Source organism: Engystomops pustulosus, chromosome 6 (genome assembly GCF_040894005.1).
Source record: "Engystomops pustulosus chromosome 6, aEngPut4.maternal, whole genome shotgun sequence".
NCBI classification, from domain to species: Eukaryota; Metazoa; Chordata; class Amphibia; order Anura; family Leptodactylidae; genus Engystomops; species Engystomops pustulosus.
In genome coordinates, this window is record NC_092416.1 from 117345214 (window position 1) to 117365750 (window position 20537).

At 41.1% G+C, this 20537-nt stretch overlaps 1 protein-coding gene across 1 annotated transcript in view; it reads left to right on the forward strand.

The window, feature by feature from the left end:
* Nucleotides 1-8490: 8490 nt before the first annotated feature.
* DOK5 (docking protein 5) overlaps nt 8491-20537 on the forward strand; it is a 114390-nt gene continuing 102343 nt past the window's right edge. Inside the window, exon 1 of the mRNA XM_072110670.1 lies at nt 8491-8768. Within this exon, the coding sequence (XP_071966771.1) occupies nt 8697-8768 (72 nt within the window). The 5' untranslated portion in view covers nt 8491-8696. The remainder of the gene's footprint in view (nt 8769-20537) is intronic.

Genomic DNA, 20537 nt, shown 5'->3' on the forward strand with positions numbered 1-20537 from the left:
ACTTCACCTCTCTCAGCAGCTCAGAGATAATAGATAAGTGCCCTTTCCAACAGAAACTATTCAAAATTCCAAAAAAACTTGGTCCCTTTGGATTGACATTTTTAGAAGCGTCATGCTCCTTCAACTTTCTATTTGTGGAACCTACAGACACTTCTTGCAGAGCCCCATAAGACATCGGTGTCAGGGAAGGACTTATTTTAAGTGTGTAGAATTCTTGAAATATACAACAATTGGCGTCTTTTGAAGCGTCCAGGCAGCTTTTACAACATCCTTTACAGCCTGATAAATTGTGATCTGAAGACTGTTTTGTGATGACTTCAAAAGACATTTGGTCACCCCCCCCCCCTTCTGCATCAGGACTTGGAAGCAAAGGACTATTTAAAGGACTCTCCTTAACATTTTGTCCAATCCTAAATGACCCTGTGGACCAATTAATCAATGGAAGGTTCTGAAACCCCAACTGAACAGAGATCTTATAAAACAATGAGATACAGGAAATAATGTTCACTTTTTGGGGGCTGCTAGGCAAGCAGGAGTGTTTCATATTTCTCCCACCTCCAGGGACTCAGGAATTTATTTGATTTGTTTCTGTTATTTTTTTTCTCCATTTTTATTTTGTAACTGTTTTGCTGTGTTATGTCATTTTATTTTGTAATTCTTTTGTTGTTTTTAACTCCTTTTTTTACACACTGATACCTTTTTGTAATTAAAGCATTTACTTTAATTTTGGTCCCTGCATGCTCTGCAAACTCATAGCCTTGTAAAGTGTGGTTAGCTGTGTGACTGCTAAAGTGCTGAGTGTGCCTGTCTACTGGTGTAACAAGGTGACTGCTTGAGAAGTAAGAGTGGATGTAGAGTGCGATACAGTATAAATGCAATAAGTGGTGGCAGCGGATTAATAATTGGGGCGCTGGTGCTGTATGATGTGTGATTTATGCTCTATTTGTGTCCTAAATAAAAGGTGAGCACAAGTTTGAGTAGGCTAAATTAACCCATACAGTTGCACCCCAAGTCACGTGATGAAGCAGCTGTGGCGGCCTCGTCGTGACAATGGGTCTAGACATGTTAAAGGTTTTCTATGTTGTGATATGTTCATTTTTACATGCTTATTTACATACTTATTGTTCTTCACTATAGACTGCTTATTGAATTGATATGAAGCAAACCTGTAATTTTTATAATTTTTCATTGGATTCTGATGGATTTATGTATCTCTCTCTAGCATGTAAGATTAGTAACACTAGTTCCCCACAATAGCCAATATAGCCACAAAGTCTTACAGTAGGCAACAGTCACATAGCTCTACAGCAGCCAATAGTTACAGTGTCCCACAGTAACCAATAACCACATTGCCTCCAAAAACACACAGTGCTCCAACATTAGCCAATATATTAGCAGACAAGTGCCTCACAGCAGCCAATATATTCACCGAGCCCCATATTAACCAAGAATTAGATTTATTTAGTCTCAAAAAGAGATGACCAAGAGGGGACATTATTAATTTATATAAATGTATGAAGGGTCCATACAAAAACTTTGGTGTAAAGTTGCTACAGGTTAAAGCAAATCAAAAGACAAGGGGCACTGTCTTTGCCTGGAGAAAACAAGGTTTAATCAGCAGAGGAGACAAGGCATCTCTACTGCAATACCTATATTTTTGAAATAGACTGTCTCAGGCAATGGCAGAGTAGGGACAGCAGAGAGCTTCAAGAAGGGTCTAGATGCCTTTTTACCTCAAATAACATTGATGGTTATATAGATTATATTATAATATAGAATTGTTTCCCTTTTGTGTGGTTAAACTTGATGGACATATGTATTTTTTCACTTATATTGACTATGTAACTATTTAAATATAACCCCCAGTAGTCTGAATAGCAGTGCCCCCAGTAGCCAGTAGTAATAAGTGTGAAGCAGGGACCCGGCGCATGGGGATGCATTGAATCGCCTGTGCAGGAGGAGGCTGCCAGTTCCCCATATCACAGGCCACTTGCAGCCTGTGAGATGGAAGGCAGCAGAGCAAGGAGCCACAGTCTCCCGTGCTCTGCGGTCCACTAGGGGAGGGAGCCGCATCGTAGCCCAGCTTCTCCCCAGCTCTCAGAGCTTTAACGACCAATTTTTGCCCACTTGAGAGGGATGAACGGATTCAACCCATGCCTCAGCTGCTGCAGAACCGAATAATATGCATCTCTACTGCAGTAGAACATCATAACATAAAACTCTGCTGCTGAAAAAAATTATAATAACCACATCAGCTGCTGTGGAACCACATAAAACAGACACCTCATCTGCTGCAGAACCTTATATTACACACCTCAGCCATAACAGTACATCATAATACGCACCTTGGTTGCTGTAAATCATCATAATACACACTTCATTTGCTGCAAAACATCATAATACACACCTAAGGTAAATCCTGAGAATGTGATCACTTGCAATATACACCTCAGTACAGCATAATACACACCTCACTATAGCACAATAAACACATCAGCTGCTGCAGTACATCTCAATATACAGCTCAGCTGCTGCAGAATCGCATAAAACACATCTCATCTACTGCTGCACCTCATAATACACACCTCAGCTGCTGCAGAACATCATAATACACACCTAAGCTAAAACCTGAGAATGTGCTCACACGTTTCAATTGAATTGTATTGAATTGAAGTGCAATATAAGGTGGGAGTTGCTCCCAAATGCAGATACTGTTAGCCCTAAACACTAGCATTCAGGAAGGTCCAACATGTGCTTTAGTAACCAGCAAAATATGTGGTGCTAGCTCCCAAATGTAAGATTCTGTAGGAGACTTTCAGCTGTGGACTTCCGGTGGTGCATTCAGTCTGCAATCAGTCAGCTGATTTCTGATTCCTTCATGACATAGAATTAAGTTATCTGCATTTTTGAGGCCTGAACACCAGGAGCCCCACGCACAGGCCTACTACACTGCCGGGGGATGCCCCTTTAAACAACCAACATACCCACTAATAGTGCATGTGGAAATAATCACAATCCCTAGTTTAAGTTCAACAGCTGTAGGATTGGTTTGATAGATTCTGATAAGCAGACCTATATTGCAATGTTCTGGTACATACTGAATTTCAAAGGTTCGGCACCCAAGGATCCAGAGCCCGAACATGCATCACTATTCAGGATCCAAGTCTGTGTTCTGGGAAAAAAGGTCAAGCAGCTTGATTGACTGCTGAATCAGCCAAAAAAGCCGCTTTCAGCCTGTGATTGGCCAGACTGGACATGTGACTCAAGCAGAAAACTCTCCCTAGTACTATCTGTCACAGCGCCAGTCAGCTAGGCAGGGAATTCTGAAAAAACAACAATTGTCCTTGTCAAGTGTATAGAAGAGGCTCCTATTATTAAGGATAGGTGAAAATCTGTACTAATTGCCCTTATAAGGGCACTTTTGAAGAATTTAATCTGGGGTATTCTTTGAAGAGGATTGTACAGCAATACTTGTAAAGACCAGACAGGATTATTAGTTTTTACGGCATCATCCAGCAAGATCTTGACGGTCCTCCCTCTGTTAGTATGTAGCTGCAGAAAAATCATTAAAGAGAACCTACTACCACGAATCTACCTATAAAGGTAGATCGGGTGGTAGGTGGATGTAAGGGACATGAGGATAGCTCTTTTTACAGCTAATCCTCACGTCCCCGCTAACTTTTGGTACACTTTATTGACCTAATATGTAAATTTCGTTATGCGGCTACTGGGGCGTGGAGTAGCCGGCACGAGTCTACACAGCGTAGCTACTCCACACCCCAGTAGCCACATTACTCCTCCTACCCTGTTGTGTGCGTCACGCAGCTCCTCGTAGCTGCGCGCCCTCGTCCGACAAGCCGGCTACTGCGCATGCGCAGTAGCTCCGGCCTCGGAGCTGGGACTGCTCAGCCGGCATTCTGCGCATGCGCAGAACGCCATCAGGACGAACGAGGGCTCACAGCTACGAGGAGCTGCGCGCCGCACGCAACAGGGTAGGAGGAGTAATGTGGCTACTGGGGCTTGGAGTAGCCGCGCTGTGTAGCCTCGTGCCGGCTACTCCACGCCCCAGTAGCCGCCTTAACAAAATTTACATATTAGGTCAATAAAGTGTACCAAAAGTTAGCGGGGACGTGAGGATTAGCTCTAAAAAGAGCTATCCTCACGTCCCTTACATCCACCTACCACCCGATCTACCTTTATTGGTAGATTCGTGGTGGTAGGTTCCCTTTAAACATCAATCTTATTCACATCTTGATTGCAAAGTTTGCTGTAATACGCTAATCAGAAAAGGGTTGTTTTCTTTGTGCATTAATAATTGAATCACAAAAGTTTAGTTGTTGTGAAAATCGTGCAGAAGTACATAAATCACAAAAGTTTCGGTGAAAAGCACACAATAATAAGTGAATCAGAAACATTTTGTTGTCGGTGAAAAATATGCAGTAATAAGTGAATCAGAAAAGTCTTGTTGTTGGTGAAAAGAGTGTAGTAATTGTACAGGTAAGAAAAAGACTAGTGTCCTCTACAGATGATGCCAACCCCATTTGTAATACACATCAAAGAAATATTCATATTCAGAAGAAATGTATAGTTCCACCTAAAAATTGAATACAGGTTGCTGTTGCTACTTTAGAAAAGACAACTTAAGAACACCTTAGCACCAGGGAGCTATTAAATATTCATAAATTATTGCTACTGCTATCTCCATGTTTGGTATGTAGGTGAGTTAGACATTATGACGGATGCACACAAGACAAAATATCATCATACAAACATTTTGAGGCAAAAAGGTGTCACAAAACACTTCTCTATGTCAACACGGGCAAGGGGCTATGGGGGATTTTGGAATCCTTTGTAGGTGGAAGTGAAACATATTTACATATTTCCTGAATCCCCTAGCGGGGCATCAATGGCTATAAGTCTCCAGATGCCTACATAGCAGTCTTAATTGGCAACATCTATGTGAGGAGAGCTATCACTTAAGTCAAAAGCCTGTCACTCAGCTAAGCCAGTTCCCTACTCTTTACTGAAGAGATGCAACAATGCCACAACAGTATAGTCTACAGTTGGGAATTTTTTCTTCTGGAGTATATCTACTGGTTTGCCAATACCTAAATAAATCCCTATCCCTTATAATACCAGAGTCTACCCAAAATTGAAACATAGGCAACGCCCAATTATCACCCAAATGCCTCTCTTTTCCCATTAAAAAAAAGTCTTCTATCTTATTCAGCTCTGGGAAGTTAAGATTACCCCACGAAGGTGTAAATCTAAATCCTCCCTCAATTCATAGCAACTTCTTTACCTCTCTCCATGTATTTGCCAATGTAGTGTAGCCAATGGTAATTTCGTGTTCACTTTACCCTTCAATTTTGACAAAAGGGGAACCAAGTTCAGTGCTACATAATCACCCACGCTGGAACTAACTTTTATACCCAGATATTCCAGGGATTGAGAGATTTCCAAGTCTAGATGTTTCAATTGTCTCAAAGAGTCCTCGTCGAGGGGCAACTTGTTTGCATATTTACTATAGAAAATTGTCATTCTATAGGGATCCCTAGCAGATGGATTGATCATTTCTACTTTTCCAGGTGCTAAGTAATGTACTGAGTTCTATTTTTATTGCTTTTATTTTACCAAAGTGTTATTTTTTCATAGTATGTGTATGTCTGTCTAGTTTATGTTACCATTTTATGATTACTCCTTTGTTTTTAAGCAGTGTTCTTTTTTGATAATAATAAAGCTTCACTTAAATAAGAGCCTTGTGGAGTATTTTTGGAGTATGGTGAGCTGTCAGAAGATAGTTTGGTGTGAGCTGCCCGGCTCCCTTCCTGAACTTAAAGCAAACCTGTCACCACATTTTTCACATAAACAGCTAGTGGCAGGTTGCTATAGAGCCCTAGTAACTATATGACACACTTCTTTTAGCTAAAAATGTTATGCCTCGAATCCCCATCAAATCTGAGTTATAAACTTACCTGGTATCTATGGAACGAGTCGAGGGGCATAGCCTAATGTCTTGTGATCTGGGTGACATCACAAGTGATTAAACCTTTTATCATTAGCCAACTGTACCCCGTGCACATATCTGACCACATAAAAAAATCACAGCAAGCCTACATGGACGTCTACACCTCTCCATGCAGGCTGCTGTGATTTCATGTGATATAATTTGCTGTGATTTCATGAGATATATGCTCGGTGTACAGTTTGGTAATGTAAGAAGGCTAAAAGACCTGTCTCCCTCCTGGTCAGATGACATTACTCCTGCCTGCAGAGAAAGCATGAGGATCAGCTGCTGGATTCAGCCCAAGGAGGCCATGTCCACTTCGACTCACTAAAGACATGCTTAAATACCAGGTAAAATTATAAAGATGATTTATGGGAATCTGAGGGGAACACTTTTTAGCTAAAAGAAGGGTGTTGGTTAGTTACTTGGGCTCTAGAGGAACCTGCCACTAACTGTATTGTTGAAAAATGGGGTGGCAGGTTAAAGGGAACCTGTCACCAGGGACCACATTTTTCACTAAAGACAGATTGTAAAAGCCCATTACACCAGCATTGCAAATATGCATTTCTGCCTTTTCTAAGCATTTGCATTACAATATAATTGTTTGTTATAACTTACTCTTGCATCCTGACAAAATCCTGGGGTAGTCACAGGGGCTGGACTTTGGTTTGCATGCATTTCAAAAAACAACATTTGACCTGTTTGAGCTGCAGGCTGTCTCCATGTTTGTGCTCCTGTACAGATTGTCCCTCCCCCACTGATGTCAGGCTGACCAGGCTGTGACCTCTGAGAAGAAGCAGGCGGTGGAGCTGTAGAGGAGCACAAAAGTGGGGGCAAAGCTCTGAGGGGTGGGTAACACAGACAAGCCACATGTTGTTTTTTGAAATGCATCCAAACCAAAGTCCAGCCCCTGTGACTACCCCAGGATTTTGACAGGGAGCAAGGTAAGTTATAACACACAATTATATTGTAATGCAAATGCTTAGAAAAGGCAGAAAGGCATACCGTATATACTCGGGTATAAGCCGAGACTCCTAATTTTACCACCAAAAACTGGGAAAAGTATTGACTCGAGTATAAGCCGAGGGTGGGAATTGCATTGGTCACAGACCCCCCCCCCCAGTATATAGCCAGCCTGCCCCCTATAGTATACAGCCTTCCCAGCTTGCCCCCAGTAGTATACAGCTAGCCCAGCCTGCCCCCAGTAGTATACAGCTTGCCCCCAGTAGTCTACAGCCTGCCCCCAGTAGTATACAGCCACCCCAGCCTGCCCGCAGTAGAATACAGCCAGCCCAGCTTTAAAAAAAACCAAAAAACAAAACTTACATACTCACCCTCTGGTGGCCCCGATGTGTAGCGCTGCTCCCCCAATGTCCGCGCGGCTCGTCTTCAGGCTTCTGTGCCCGTCCTCTTTCTTCTGCTGGGCGCCGCCACTGTTCACATAGTATGACGCATAGCATAGTAGGCCGGCAGGCGCATAGTATGACGCGCCGCTGCTAACGTCATACTCGGCGCCGCCAGGGAGAAAAACATGGCGGTGGCCAGCAGAAGAAAGAAGACGGGTGCGGAGGCCAGAAGACGAGCCGCCCGACATCGGGGGAGCAGCGCTGCACACCGGGGCCACCGGGGGGTGAGTATATAAGTTTATTATTTTTAAAGTATTTTTTGTGCATTGACTCGTGTATAAGCCGAGGGGATGTTTTTCAGCACGTTTTTTGTGCTGAAAAACTCGGCTTATACACCAGTATATACAGTATTTGCACTGCTGGTGTCATGGGCTTTTGCAATCTGTCTGTAGTGAAAAATGAGGTCCCTGGTGACAGGTTCCCTTTAAGATTATGATCCATGACAGTGACCATTGAAATTTGTGGCTTAATATAGAAGAAACAGTTTACATTATACCATATAACTCAGAATTTACAAGGCCCCAATGTGATGTACATTCTGCACAGTACGTATATGAATTTTATTTAGTAACATTACTACATTTGATAGTGTCCTATATGCAAATCTTCAGAGTAATTGGTAAAAAATTGGACAGAAATATCACTGAATATATTTAAGAACTATGCTGATAAAACATATACACAACAGTGCTCTTTAAAAAGCAGAGCATAGAAACCTTTGAATTTGTATTACACAATTCAAATGTAGTAAAATGGTTAGAAATGGATAATATGTTACAGTGTTAGATTTGCACCCACCCAGAGCTCCACAGAGGATGTTGGTAATTTTGCATTAACCTTTGTGAAAGATACATTGGGCATTTCTGTTTGCTTTGCTTCTATGCTAATCAAAGGGAGGAAGAGAATGATAGTGTTTGCTTTCCTTCAGTGCTTTCCACAGTGTGGAGGAGCAGAGGGTGGATGCTGTCATGTCTGCAGCAGGTTCTTTCACAGCGCAATGCTTCCCCCCCCTGCACGGTAGCAACTTGCAGGAGAATGGTACAGCCCAGAATAAAAACCAGGCAGATCTATATAATGACAATGTTACTGCTTTCTCCAGTCTCATTAGTTTTTGCTGCCTTCCTTTAGCATCTCACTTTTTTAGCCTACTCTCTGAAGTGGATTTAAAAAAAGAGCCAAAGGATAAAAGAGGAGTAATCCAATATGCCCTCTCTTACTTTCCACACATAATTTGGGCTTAGTTCTACCTTCTCAACTTTGCTGCTTATGACTTCTGACACTTCATGAGAATGGGTTCAAATTTTAATGATATAGTGAAACAAGGTTATGTCAGAATAAGAAGCCGGCGCCTTGGGGTAAGTAATGTGCTGCTTTTTAAATGTTCCACAGTACTCACACATTCTATAGAGCTGTACAAAGAATTTTTGCATAATATTGAATTTCACTTTTGGGGTTTAAGATCTAGACCCTATACCATTTCATTAGAAGCTTCTTAAACCTCCCATGTTTTATAGTGGGGGAGAAAAACCTTGTGAACCTGGTGAGAACATACAAACTCCATGCTGATGATGTTCATGTCAGATCCAAATCAGTGGCTATTAACACCAGTATTTGTTCATTGACTGTGATGGTTATTTTTCTGGATCCTTACAATGGTTAAAGTTGATACATTTTATCATTTGAACAGGTTAATGCTTGCTGACCAGCTATAACCATCCAACTTAAGGAGGATATTATTCCGGTCTCTAGCTCCCTTTGACATTACGCAGTAGGGTGATCGAGACCTGAAGCTGGGACATATGCCTGCTCTTGCTGCCTTATGTCATATTGCTCTGAGGAGGGAGGTTTACATATTTCACTGTTTGGTGAAGAATTGAGATTTATGAATGAAGAGCAGCTGTGAGGTTTGAGCAGCTCATGGACAGTTGTGAAACTACAACAACAAGGCATGCTGGGAGTTGTATTGTACAAGAGTTTAAGGGCCACAGGTTGTGGATCATTGTTCCATGCAGCAAACTAGATATTAAATCTGCACAATTTTTATAAGGAAAAAATACTTTATTTCTAAATACTAAATCCTGTAGTGTATATAAACGTATGAAACCTTTGCCAAATACATGTTAAATGAAATAAAATATATTCTATCTTATATTTGTTTCTGAAATTACACATGTTCAAGCTTTGCATCAGGACTAACTCTATTATAATATAGTGTATACTTTTATATTTGACAATATTGTATACATAATTTTAGCAAATATTGAGTTGCATTGTATTTTATATCAAATTAGATCTTATCATATATCAGTTGTTTAATATAACATGACCCCCAATTGGATAAGGGCTCATCCATACATCTGTTTTTACTGTTGCTTGCACTGTTTTTTGCAACTTTAAAGGGAACCTACCACCACGAATCTACCTATAAAGGTAGATCGGGTGGTAGGTGGATGTATGGGACGTGAGGATAGCCCTTTTTAGAGCTAATCCTCACGTCCCCGCTAGCGTCACATAAACTTTATTGCCCTAATATGTTAATTTAATTAAGCGGCTACCGGGGCGTGGAGTAGCCGGACACGAGGCTACACGGCGCGGCTACTCCACGCCCCAGTAGCTGCTTTCCCCCGCCTACCCTGTGATCTTCGGCGCGCAGCTCCTGGCAGCTGCGCGCCCTCGTCCGAGAAGCCGGAGTTCTGCGCATGCGCAGTAACTCCGGCCAAGATGCGCGATCTCGGGAACGAGGCCGGAGTTACTGCGCATGCGCAGAACTCCGGCTTCTCGGACGAGGGCGCGCAGCTGCCAGGAGCTGCGCGCCGAAGATCACAGGGTAGGCGGGGGAAAGCAGCTACTGGGGCGTGGAGTAGCCGCGCCGTGTAGCCTCGTGTCCGGCTACTCCACGCCCCGGTAGCCGCTTAATTAAATTAACATATTAGGGCAATAAAGTTTATGTGACGCTAGCGGGGACGTGAGGATTAGCTCTAAAAAGGGCTATCCTCACGTCCCATACATCCATCTACCACCCGATCTACCTTTATAGGCAGATTCGTGGTGGTAGGTGCCCTTTAAATATATTTAGATGTTTTTTCCTGTACAGACCTAAAACATACATATCACACCTAGAACATTATGCATTAGAGATTAGTTTAGAGATTAATTGGATTAATAATGCAGCTGCCAGTTTACAATGACAAACATAACTATGCTACATGTATATGTGAACACTTCTTCACCTCAGTGGAGAGGACTGGTCACTAGAAGAGTAAAATTCGCCTCTTTGACAATACACTTACAGGACTTTGCTCTTTTGAAATAGTATAAAAGGAGTGTATACAGATCACAAGCCATGTTTTCTGATTACTATGTGCTGCTATTTATTTAAATGAATAGTAGATTTAATTAAGTAGTGCAAATTCTTACTTTTAGATCTCCCCTACGAAAACTAAAGATAACCATCCATCGTTTTATTTTATACTGCTTGGAGCTTCCTTGTCTCTTGTGGCTCAGGTCCCAAATCTTGCAGCACATAGTAGACATTCTTCACCCTGATTCTGAGGGCTTTCACATGGACAGAGATGAAAGGTAACACCATCCCCTGAGTCTATAGAGAGATCTATAAAGTTCTCTGTCTGGTTGATGCCCTTCCTCCACAAGTGACATGGCTATTTCTAGGACAAAGTAGATTTATATAAAGTCATTGATTAAAATAAATCCATCTGACACTTCTCTGTAGAATATGATCAGGGTGTGGAGAGTATGCTTTCCCATCACACCAAGAAAATCCCAATATAAAAAAGCAAGGCTCCATCCGTACAGAACCTGCTACATCACTTTATTGTTACACTATAGGATCTTCCCGACTATTTCTTATTTAGATTTAGATCTTCTGGAAATATAGAAAACTAAAAGGGTTTAAAATATAATTAATTGAGGAAACCAGCATCTTAGTGTGTTGTCTGCTATTCCTTCTGCAGGGAACAATGCATCTGAAAGCATTCAGAGCTCAATTCACTTCAGACAAATAAGAAGACTAATGAGTAAAGGGGTTGTCCACTTTCAGCATAAAACTGATATTGTTTGTATAATGAAAAGTCATATCATTTTCAAATATACTTTCTGTATCAATGGCTCAAAGTTTTCCAGGTCTCTGCTTGCTGACATTCAACAGGAAGCTTCAATGTTTACTTCCCTTTCAGTAATGTATGTAAAGAGAATGCTAATTTACAGAAACTGCTTAAATAAGGAAGTAAAGTAAGGGGAAAATAACTGATTTATACAATTTTGTCAAAAGTTTGGTTGCGCATAGAATGGGAGTCCAGTAAATTGTGTTTAAATTCCAAACCATTTTAACGTCTCTGATTCGTATTGGTTACTTGGAAAATTCCCATTTAAGGTGAGAAGCACACAGGGCAATTTACATTAACAACATGGCAAATAAGAATTGTAGAAATCTCATTCAGCACTGCTATGGATTCTAGGTGGGAAATTCTGCCTTTTAGCTCTGTGCAGTAAAACTCTCCCCAATATGCCCCTGGCCTATAAGAGGAATTCCCATCAGATATATTATCCATATTTTTAGTCAATTAGTTACTCGTCCCACATCTGCAAACATGTATTGGGGTCTATATATTTGTACTCCAGTTTTACGGCACATGGCCTGGAATTGTGACTTTTTCCCCTCCTATGCCACTATCAAGGGGCAGTATCAATAATTGCTCATCTTAACCCTTTAACGATCCGTGACGTAATAGCAAGTCATGGGTCGGCTGTGGGTGCAAGGAGAAGGCTCACGGGCTGAGGCCTCTCCATAGCCGGTAAGTCTTTGCAAATGGGCGCCGCCATCTTGTTGGAGATCATCACTGAGTGACGTCATCGGGGAGCGGTGATCGGTTGCCATGAAGACCCGAGGCTGTCTGGATTTAACCTATTCATTACTATGTGCTAATTGCACATTGGCAGTATATGGGGATTTTCATTCCTCATACATTACATACAGTAGTATGGCAGTATATGGTAGGATCAATCAGACAACCAATGGCTAAAGTACCCGAGGGGGTCTGAAAAATAGTAAAATAAAAATAAAAAAAGTAAAAAAAAAATTATAGTAAAAAAGGCTTAAAATTCTAGAAACCCCAATTCCCTAGAACTGATATAAATACACAGTGAAAATCATAAACACATTAGGTATCGCTGCATCCGAAAATGCCTGATCAAAATATGATAACGTTTTTTCACTGCTTTTAACCCTGTAACATAAAATAGTGCCCGAATTTGAAAATGGCACTTTTTTGACATTTTGAATAATGTAAAACATTAAATAAAAAGTGATCCGAAGGTCGTACAGCCATAAAAATGGTAACATTGCAAAATTCATTAAAAGTCGCAAAAAAATTACACCACCTGCAACTCCTACACCAAAATGAAAAAGTTATTAGCGCCAGAAGATGGTAAAATCTAAAAAAAAAATGTTGTACTGAAGGTTTTAATCTTTGTAAATGTATGAAAACATTATAAAATCTATACAAATTTGGTATCCCTGTGATTGCACCATCCCAAAGAATGTCTTTTTGGCCGCACAGTGAAAGCCGTAAAATCCAAGTCCACAAGAATTCAGCGCAAATGCGTTTTTTCACCAATTTCACTGCATTTGGAATTTTTTTTCCGCTTCCCAGTATAGGCATGGAAGAATAAATACCATCACTATGAAGTGCAATTTGTTACGCGGAAAAAAGCCATCGCAGAGCTCTTTACGTGTAAAAAAAATAGTTATAGATTTTTGATTGTGGGGAGTGAAAAATAGAAATGAAAAAACAAAAAAGGGCCAGGTCTTTAAAGGGTTAAGGATAGGTGACCAATATCTGATCAGTTTAACATTTGCACAACATCTGTCTTCAGCCTCAATACTAAACAGCTGATTTGCGGGCTCAGTACACTGTGTAATGACTGAGCCAGAATGCTCAGCTTTTTTCATCGTCCACAAATAATTCACTTTCTGAATTTTATAACTCACAATTCTCACAAAATATATAGATTTGTTTTATAATATCGTAAATGATATGATATTTTATGCACTGCTTGCTACTATAAAAAAAATCCATTCCAGAGACACGTTCCCTGGTGGTGGCTTCACTTTACACTCATGAATCATCACAGTTTGGCTGCTAATAAAATGCTTTTTAGTAGGACCTGTTAATAAAGGCGCATTATCTTTGCTTTGTGAAAATCAATTCTGCTTCCATCAATAAACCTTACAAATGGCTATATACACAAAGCATATTTTGAATACCAATGCTTCGGCCATTTTCATGAGGTTAAGCATGGTGTATAACTATTAGCTTAATTCAAGTCCAGTTTCACCAGGGAAAATTGTGTTCTGGATCTAAATTTCTTTTCATAGTTAAGCAGCAGAATAAGCATAACTGGATTGATAAAATTTCTTACTGCCAATATTCGAAGAAAACTGATGAAAAATCTATATTACTTTTTTCAAAATAAGGCCTAGTTCACATCTCCATTAGGTCTCCATTAACTGATGCAGTTATTTGCATGAATAGTTATGACCCCAAACCAATGGTTTTTAAACAGACAGGACAAGTGCAAGTCTTTCCAGTATATAAATGAATTACGTTGTGGCACTGATATAGGTTCCAACCATATGTACACATAAAAAAACAATGTTAGTGCTCTAACTCCACAATAAAACTTTAAGATTGAGAGTTCCACAGAACGGTCTCACCCAGTTCCTTATAGATCAGAGATTGAAGAAATTTCCTCAGGAATTCCTCCTGTCACGATGTTCACTTCTCTATACTGGATACACGCGATCATAGCACCAGTCCTGTATCAGGAAGAATGTGGACAGATGGTGCAGATCACCAAGGATAAGAGTAAAAAGAGGACCTCATGCCCGACCTAGATTTTGCCCTTTCAGCTTCATCTGGGGCCTTCATCTGTGTGTTTTTCTGGCTAATTTGAGAGTGTGCCAAGCTAGTAGCTCCTCTAGTATTTGCCTCCCTTTTTCCGGACACTGCAACACAATTTTTTTTTCCAACCGTATGTAACTCTGTACTTGCGTAAGATGGATGAATACAACATATAATATTAAAATATCAATATTTAATAAAAATAGGAATAAAATACAATGACAAAACAGGTATATATATGAGGTAGAACATCAAGTTGGATTATATATATCAGAATCCAAATCAGTTTCCAAATGCTATAGAAGGATGCAAAGCTCTCTTCAACAATACAGGTATTAAGCGTAGATAGAAACTCACATATTTATCTTGCGATTGCCATACTGTTTGGAGTGTGGTGAACGGTGTCTATTCCACACATGCCTGTAGTGCTCTGTTGGTGCACTACATGTTGAAGGAGACCAAATGCTGTTTTGGATCCTGTTGAAAATGGGGATGAATACCTCCTGAGTGGACTTAGCGCAGAAGACCTGGTGAAATGTGGATCCTCCACCATTTGTAGCACAGATCTTCTGACAAGTACATTTCAAGATTCTGGCTTTTGCTGTTTTGCTTTGTAATGGAACAGCCGATCCCAAAATACGTGTTGCTATGCTGATATGCCAGGCGCTTTTGGAGGTTCTCTCTCCTTTTTCAAGGTATGTATGTCTAAGTCATATCTGACTAGATGCCCATTTAGGCCAACTAAGACTTGACAAAGGACTCAACAAAAGATGAAAAGAAGGAAACGAATTATAGTCGATATTTGAGGCTTTTAATTTAGTTTAGTCTGGAGTGTTTGTAGTGGAAATTTGTGACAACATCTGTAAACTCTTACCATGTCATCCCCAGATCTGAGTAGGATATCTCTTTTCACTTTCCAAACAACTCTCTTAAATCAATTTACTTTTGCATTCAAATAAAGTATAGGAACTTATCTAATGGATATTTATAAGCAACATTCCACTTCTCAACATAACATAGTTTACTTATACCTTGCCGGTTTACAATTAGTTTTGAATAAAAACTATTCCATATAGGGCAGATTCACAATGGTCGGTGTCTTGCTTAACCGTTGGACATCTGTTTCATGTTGTCTCCGTTTTGCTTCTCTTTTCTGTCTCTGCATCTGCAAAAAACCCTGGAAGTTTAACATTGGTTACCTTGTATCCTAGCCTAATCAGTATAGTACAATTACATCCAAAGCTGCATTCTTCATTCTGCTAATTTTTGATTACTGAACTTAACTTTACTGATGGAAAGATATTTCTCACAGGCTAGATAACCCCCTTTCTCCCTCTATCTTTTTCATTTTATTTTATGTGTCTTTTGCATTATGTTATGCTAAGGATCCCTATGGTACAGTACCATAGCCCCAAAATTACATGCACTCTTAGATTAATTATAATAATATAAAATAATGCAGTGTAGAATGTTATCTACCCTAGTCACATCTGCAACTGCATTCATTATTTGTTCTCATTAATGTTACTAAGAAAATAAACTACTGCATTATATGCAATACTGGAATATAATAAGGGCAGTAACTCTAGAATAGAGCAGAAAATATTATGTAATATTGTAGAATATGGTATAATCCTGTATAACACAGAATACATAATGTAATGTACAAAATAACTCCAACTGGAGACTATTAGGGGCAACCCTAGAGTATATTACAGGGTGTAACTCTGGGTCAATACAGGATAAGCAATGTAATACCTGTAGTACCACAATATAATCTATAAAGTGGTGCTCACACATAAATGGCAGACACACTAAGTCATAAATGACTAAGATAATGCCCTCCTCCATGGCAATACATTACTTTCATACCCACTTTGATAAAATAATCCTTTTCTCGTTTTTTCTCCATCTCCATAGACAAATCAGCAGTTAACAAACATATGTCACAGTAAATGTCGGCCTTGTAGTTCCTCTGCTGACAGAACTGAGAATACTGCAACGCTGCAAAGCAAAAACAAATGGTGCAAGGTAACAAAGACATCAGCAATTTGTTCACTCTGTCAAAATGTGCACAGAATGACAGAATTCTGTATACTGTTTCCAAATTTATTTTGATGTGCCTAGTCAGAACAAAAGTATGTGGGATGATAAAGTATGTGGGATGATAAAGTATGTGGGACGACAAAGTATGTGGGATGACTCCTGATTAGTGAGTCTTGTCTGTGCCGCAACATTGTGGGTTTGAAAGCACCAAACCCGACCTTCAGAAAGAAGTTCAACGTTCCCCCTTTGCACTCCCCTACCCCCTCTGCCTGATGTGATCTCACTGCAGCAGAGGACGTTTTAGCACATGTTGGAAAGGGAGACTCTGAATCTGCAGCGCAGATGACCGCTGCAAATTTAGAAACACAAAAATATAAGGTTCCCCACTTCATCATCTCATCAGTGCTTCAACAGTAGTCAATTAAGGAGCAGCTCCCTCATTGGTTCCCACCTACTGCAGCCAATATAGAAACATTGTCCCAAATTAGCTGATTTAGAAAGAAGCCCCCACTGTAACCGCTGTAACCAATATAGTCATGGTTGCATCAAGGTAGCAGTGTAGACACCTGACAAATTATGGAAATTTAACATCAGTTTCTAAAACTGATAAACTGTAATTAGACATTTAGGGGAGATTTTTCATTAGTCCTTTGTAGCTTCTTGCCGTATAATTGTCGCAAACACTGCTTTTGTGTGTGGGGGGGGGGGGGGTTTAGCAGAAAAAATACACCACAGAATGTCCAACACCGTGCAACATCACATTTATCAACTGAGAATTTTAAAAAGAAAGCTAATTTAATCGCAAAACTACACCACATAGGAGGTGGTGTATGTGGGTCCATTGCTACTACAGGGGGAGATGTATCTCAAACTTGCTCAATTTTGACGTTTTTGCTCAATTTTATGTTCGAGGTATCTGAGAATTCCCTGTGCAAAAACATTGCAAAAAGGCAGAAATTGAGCAGATGTTAAACATATGTGCGACTGGTGCAGTCTATTCGCATAGAGCACATAGAAACCTGCCAGTCTAACACATACACAACTGCTCAAAATCCTGCCTAATTATAAATCCCCCCCTTAGTCTTTATGTTGTCTAAAAGAAGATATATATTTTAGGCTGTTTCCACTCCAGTCGATGACCCCTACTAGACTTCCAAATTTGTCTGATACAACACTAGTTGAGGACAGCAGCTGAACAAAAACAATACTCTTTCCAAGAGTCAGACAACTACTTTTAACATTCTGTACTTTTATAGAACTGAACACCAATCCTAAAATGGAAATATTTTCTCATTCACTCTGCTGAAGTCTACATAACTTCTTCAGAAAAAGTATCCAGGACTGTACTGCTTACAAGTTTATTCCAACGTGCCTCCTCAAAACAAAATAAATTATATCCTTCAATTTCACAATACATAAAAGACGAAGTATGGGCCTATGTGAAAAGATTACTTTTGCAGTAAGGGAAGATACAAGATGTTGTGAGTAAAAATTCTAACTACCTTTAAGAATTAAGGGATAAGATACAAAATGTGGTATTTGAAAAATGGATGAAGGACTTGCTTCCTGCAGAGACTTTCTCCCAGTTTTTCACGGTAGAAAGGGCCCATAGAGTCCCATCTCACCCTGGCCCTCCGGGGGGAAATCCTAGGCCTTTCCTGGTCAGATTGCTACATTTTAGGGATAGGGACGCAATCCTGCGAGCGGTTAGAGGCAAAGGGGAGATCCTCTTAGGTAATAGCAGAATAGCATTTTACCCCGATTTTTCTGCTGCGGTGCGGAAGCAGCGCACTCATTTTAATGAGGTTCGTAGTCGTCTAAGGGATAAGGGGCACAAATATTTGATGATTTTCCCTGCACGTCTCCGTGTGATAGATGGTCAGAGGACCCGGTTTTTCACCTCCCCGTCCGAAGCCATGCACTGGGTGGACTCAGCCCCTAGGGCTCCTGGAAGTGCTAGGGCAGCCCCTCCTCCCTGACCAGGGGCTGGAGTGTACTCAAAGTTTTCCCTCTTAGTCAAGAGGACCTGCGTGTCATAACTGGGGTTCTAGTTCTAATATAGCTATGCAGATATGTCACACAATACTTCAGGGTGGGTGCCTCCGCCCCCCCCCCTTTAGTAAATTGTTAGGATATTCCCTCTATACTGTGCTTCAGCGATAGGTGCTATCCATCATTTACTTCCTATTCCCCTAACTGTAGGGGTCAGGCTCCCGGGATAAGCAGTTTTTGGGTTTATCCTAGTTAGGGACCACGGTTCCTGGTAGTTAGATAGTTCGAGGGTATAGGTCTGCACTTAAGTTGTTAGAGTGTTAGACAGGGGGTTGTTTCTAATGTATAATTGGGATACAGGTTTGCATGTGTTAATGCTTTCTTATGTGTTTATTGTGGTAAAGTTGGGTGTGTGTGTGTGCGCATGGTTGTTTGTGTCTATGTCCTCTCCACTTCTCTTTGCAGGTTCCAATTCTCCAACCCTCCAGCCAGACCCATATCCCCCCTCATTTTTTTTATGGCGCCAATTAAAGTAATGAGCTGGAACGTTAGAGGGCTAAATTCTAAATTTAAAAGAGCTATAATTTTGGATACCATTAAAAAACAGTCTCCTCATATAGTCTGTATACAGGAGACGCACCTTACAGGACAAAAAATTCTATCACTAAAACGTGCCTGGGTAGCTAGGGGTTACCACTCCTCATACTCAGTGTATGCAAGAGGTGTCTCTATACTTGTATCTAAATCCCTTCCAATAGAGGTGTTACAGGTGGCCATTGACCATTTTGGCCGCTTTGTCGTATTGCATTGCTCCTTATGGGGGTCCTCCTTCACCATTGCCTCAGTGTACGTCCCTCCTCCTTTTGATACTGGTCCATTACAAGCACTGACAGATAAATTGGCAGCCATGCCCCCGGGTCCATTAATATGTATAGGGGATTTTAATGCGGTGCCTGATCCATCTCTGGATCGCACTAGTGGTGTAGACCCTGCATCAACTCGATTAAATGAATGGATAATGTCCCTTAGCCTGAAAGATCTCTGGAGGGGGAAATATCCTTTGGAAAAAGAGTATACCTTTTATTCCTCAGTGCACAGGACGTTTTCTCGAATAGACCTGGCGTTAGGCTCTCCTGACGTGCTCCCCATGGTTGACTCCACTGCCCCCGTAGTGTCTCGGACCACTCCGCTTTGTTTCTCACTCTACTGATTGGCCCTCCCTGTGATTCTCGAATTTGGCGCCTGCACCCTGCATGGCTCTCTTCCCCTACAGTGCAGATGAAAATGCAGACAGATCATAATGAATTTTGGGAAACACATCATGATCATCCAGACCCACTGCTACTATGGGACTCATACAAGTCCTCTACGAGGGGGGCGATCATCTCTGGGGTGGCGGGGCATAGGAGGGTTTTGGGTGATAAGGAGAGAGGATTGACCTCTATACTACGGGATGCTGAAAAAAGATACCTAGAGAATCCCAGTGGAGACAATAAGAGGGCCTGGGCGCAGGTGCAGCGGGAACACCTTGCTCTGGCCAAAGAACGCACTAGCAAACGCCTTCTGGCTTCTGAAGCCTCAGTTTTTGAATTTGGGGACAAAAATGGTAAGTTACTTGCATACCTCTCCAGGGCGGAACGACCGTGTGCATCAGTCCCCTTTATAGCGGATGCGAATGGGGCCTTGGTACATGATCCTACCTCAATAAATAAGGTGTTTAAGGAATTTTATTCTTCCCTGTACAGTCCTAGCATATCTACCTCGGCTGCCGAAATGGATGCCTTTTTGGATGACCTTCCTCTGTGGCGCTTAACACCTGCTCAATCACTAGAACTAGACTCCCCTATCTCAGCAGAGGAGGTAGAATTAGCTATTCAGTCTCTTCCGACAGGTAAGACACCTGGTTTAGACGGGTTGGGGGGAGAATGGTATAGGAGTAGATGTGAATTCTTGGCCCCTAAGCTGCTTGAAGTCTTTAACACAGCCTTGGAGCATGGCTCACTGCCTTCCTCTATGAGAGAAGCTTTAATAGTAGTTCTCCCGAAGCCCGGGAAAGACCCTTCTTTCCCTGACTCCTACCGACCTATTTCTCTCCTTAACACCGACGTAAAAATCCTAGCCAAAATCTTGTCAACAAGACTGAATAAGGTGATTCTGTCACTGGTG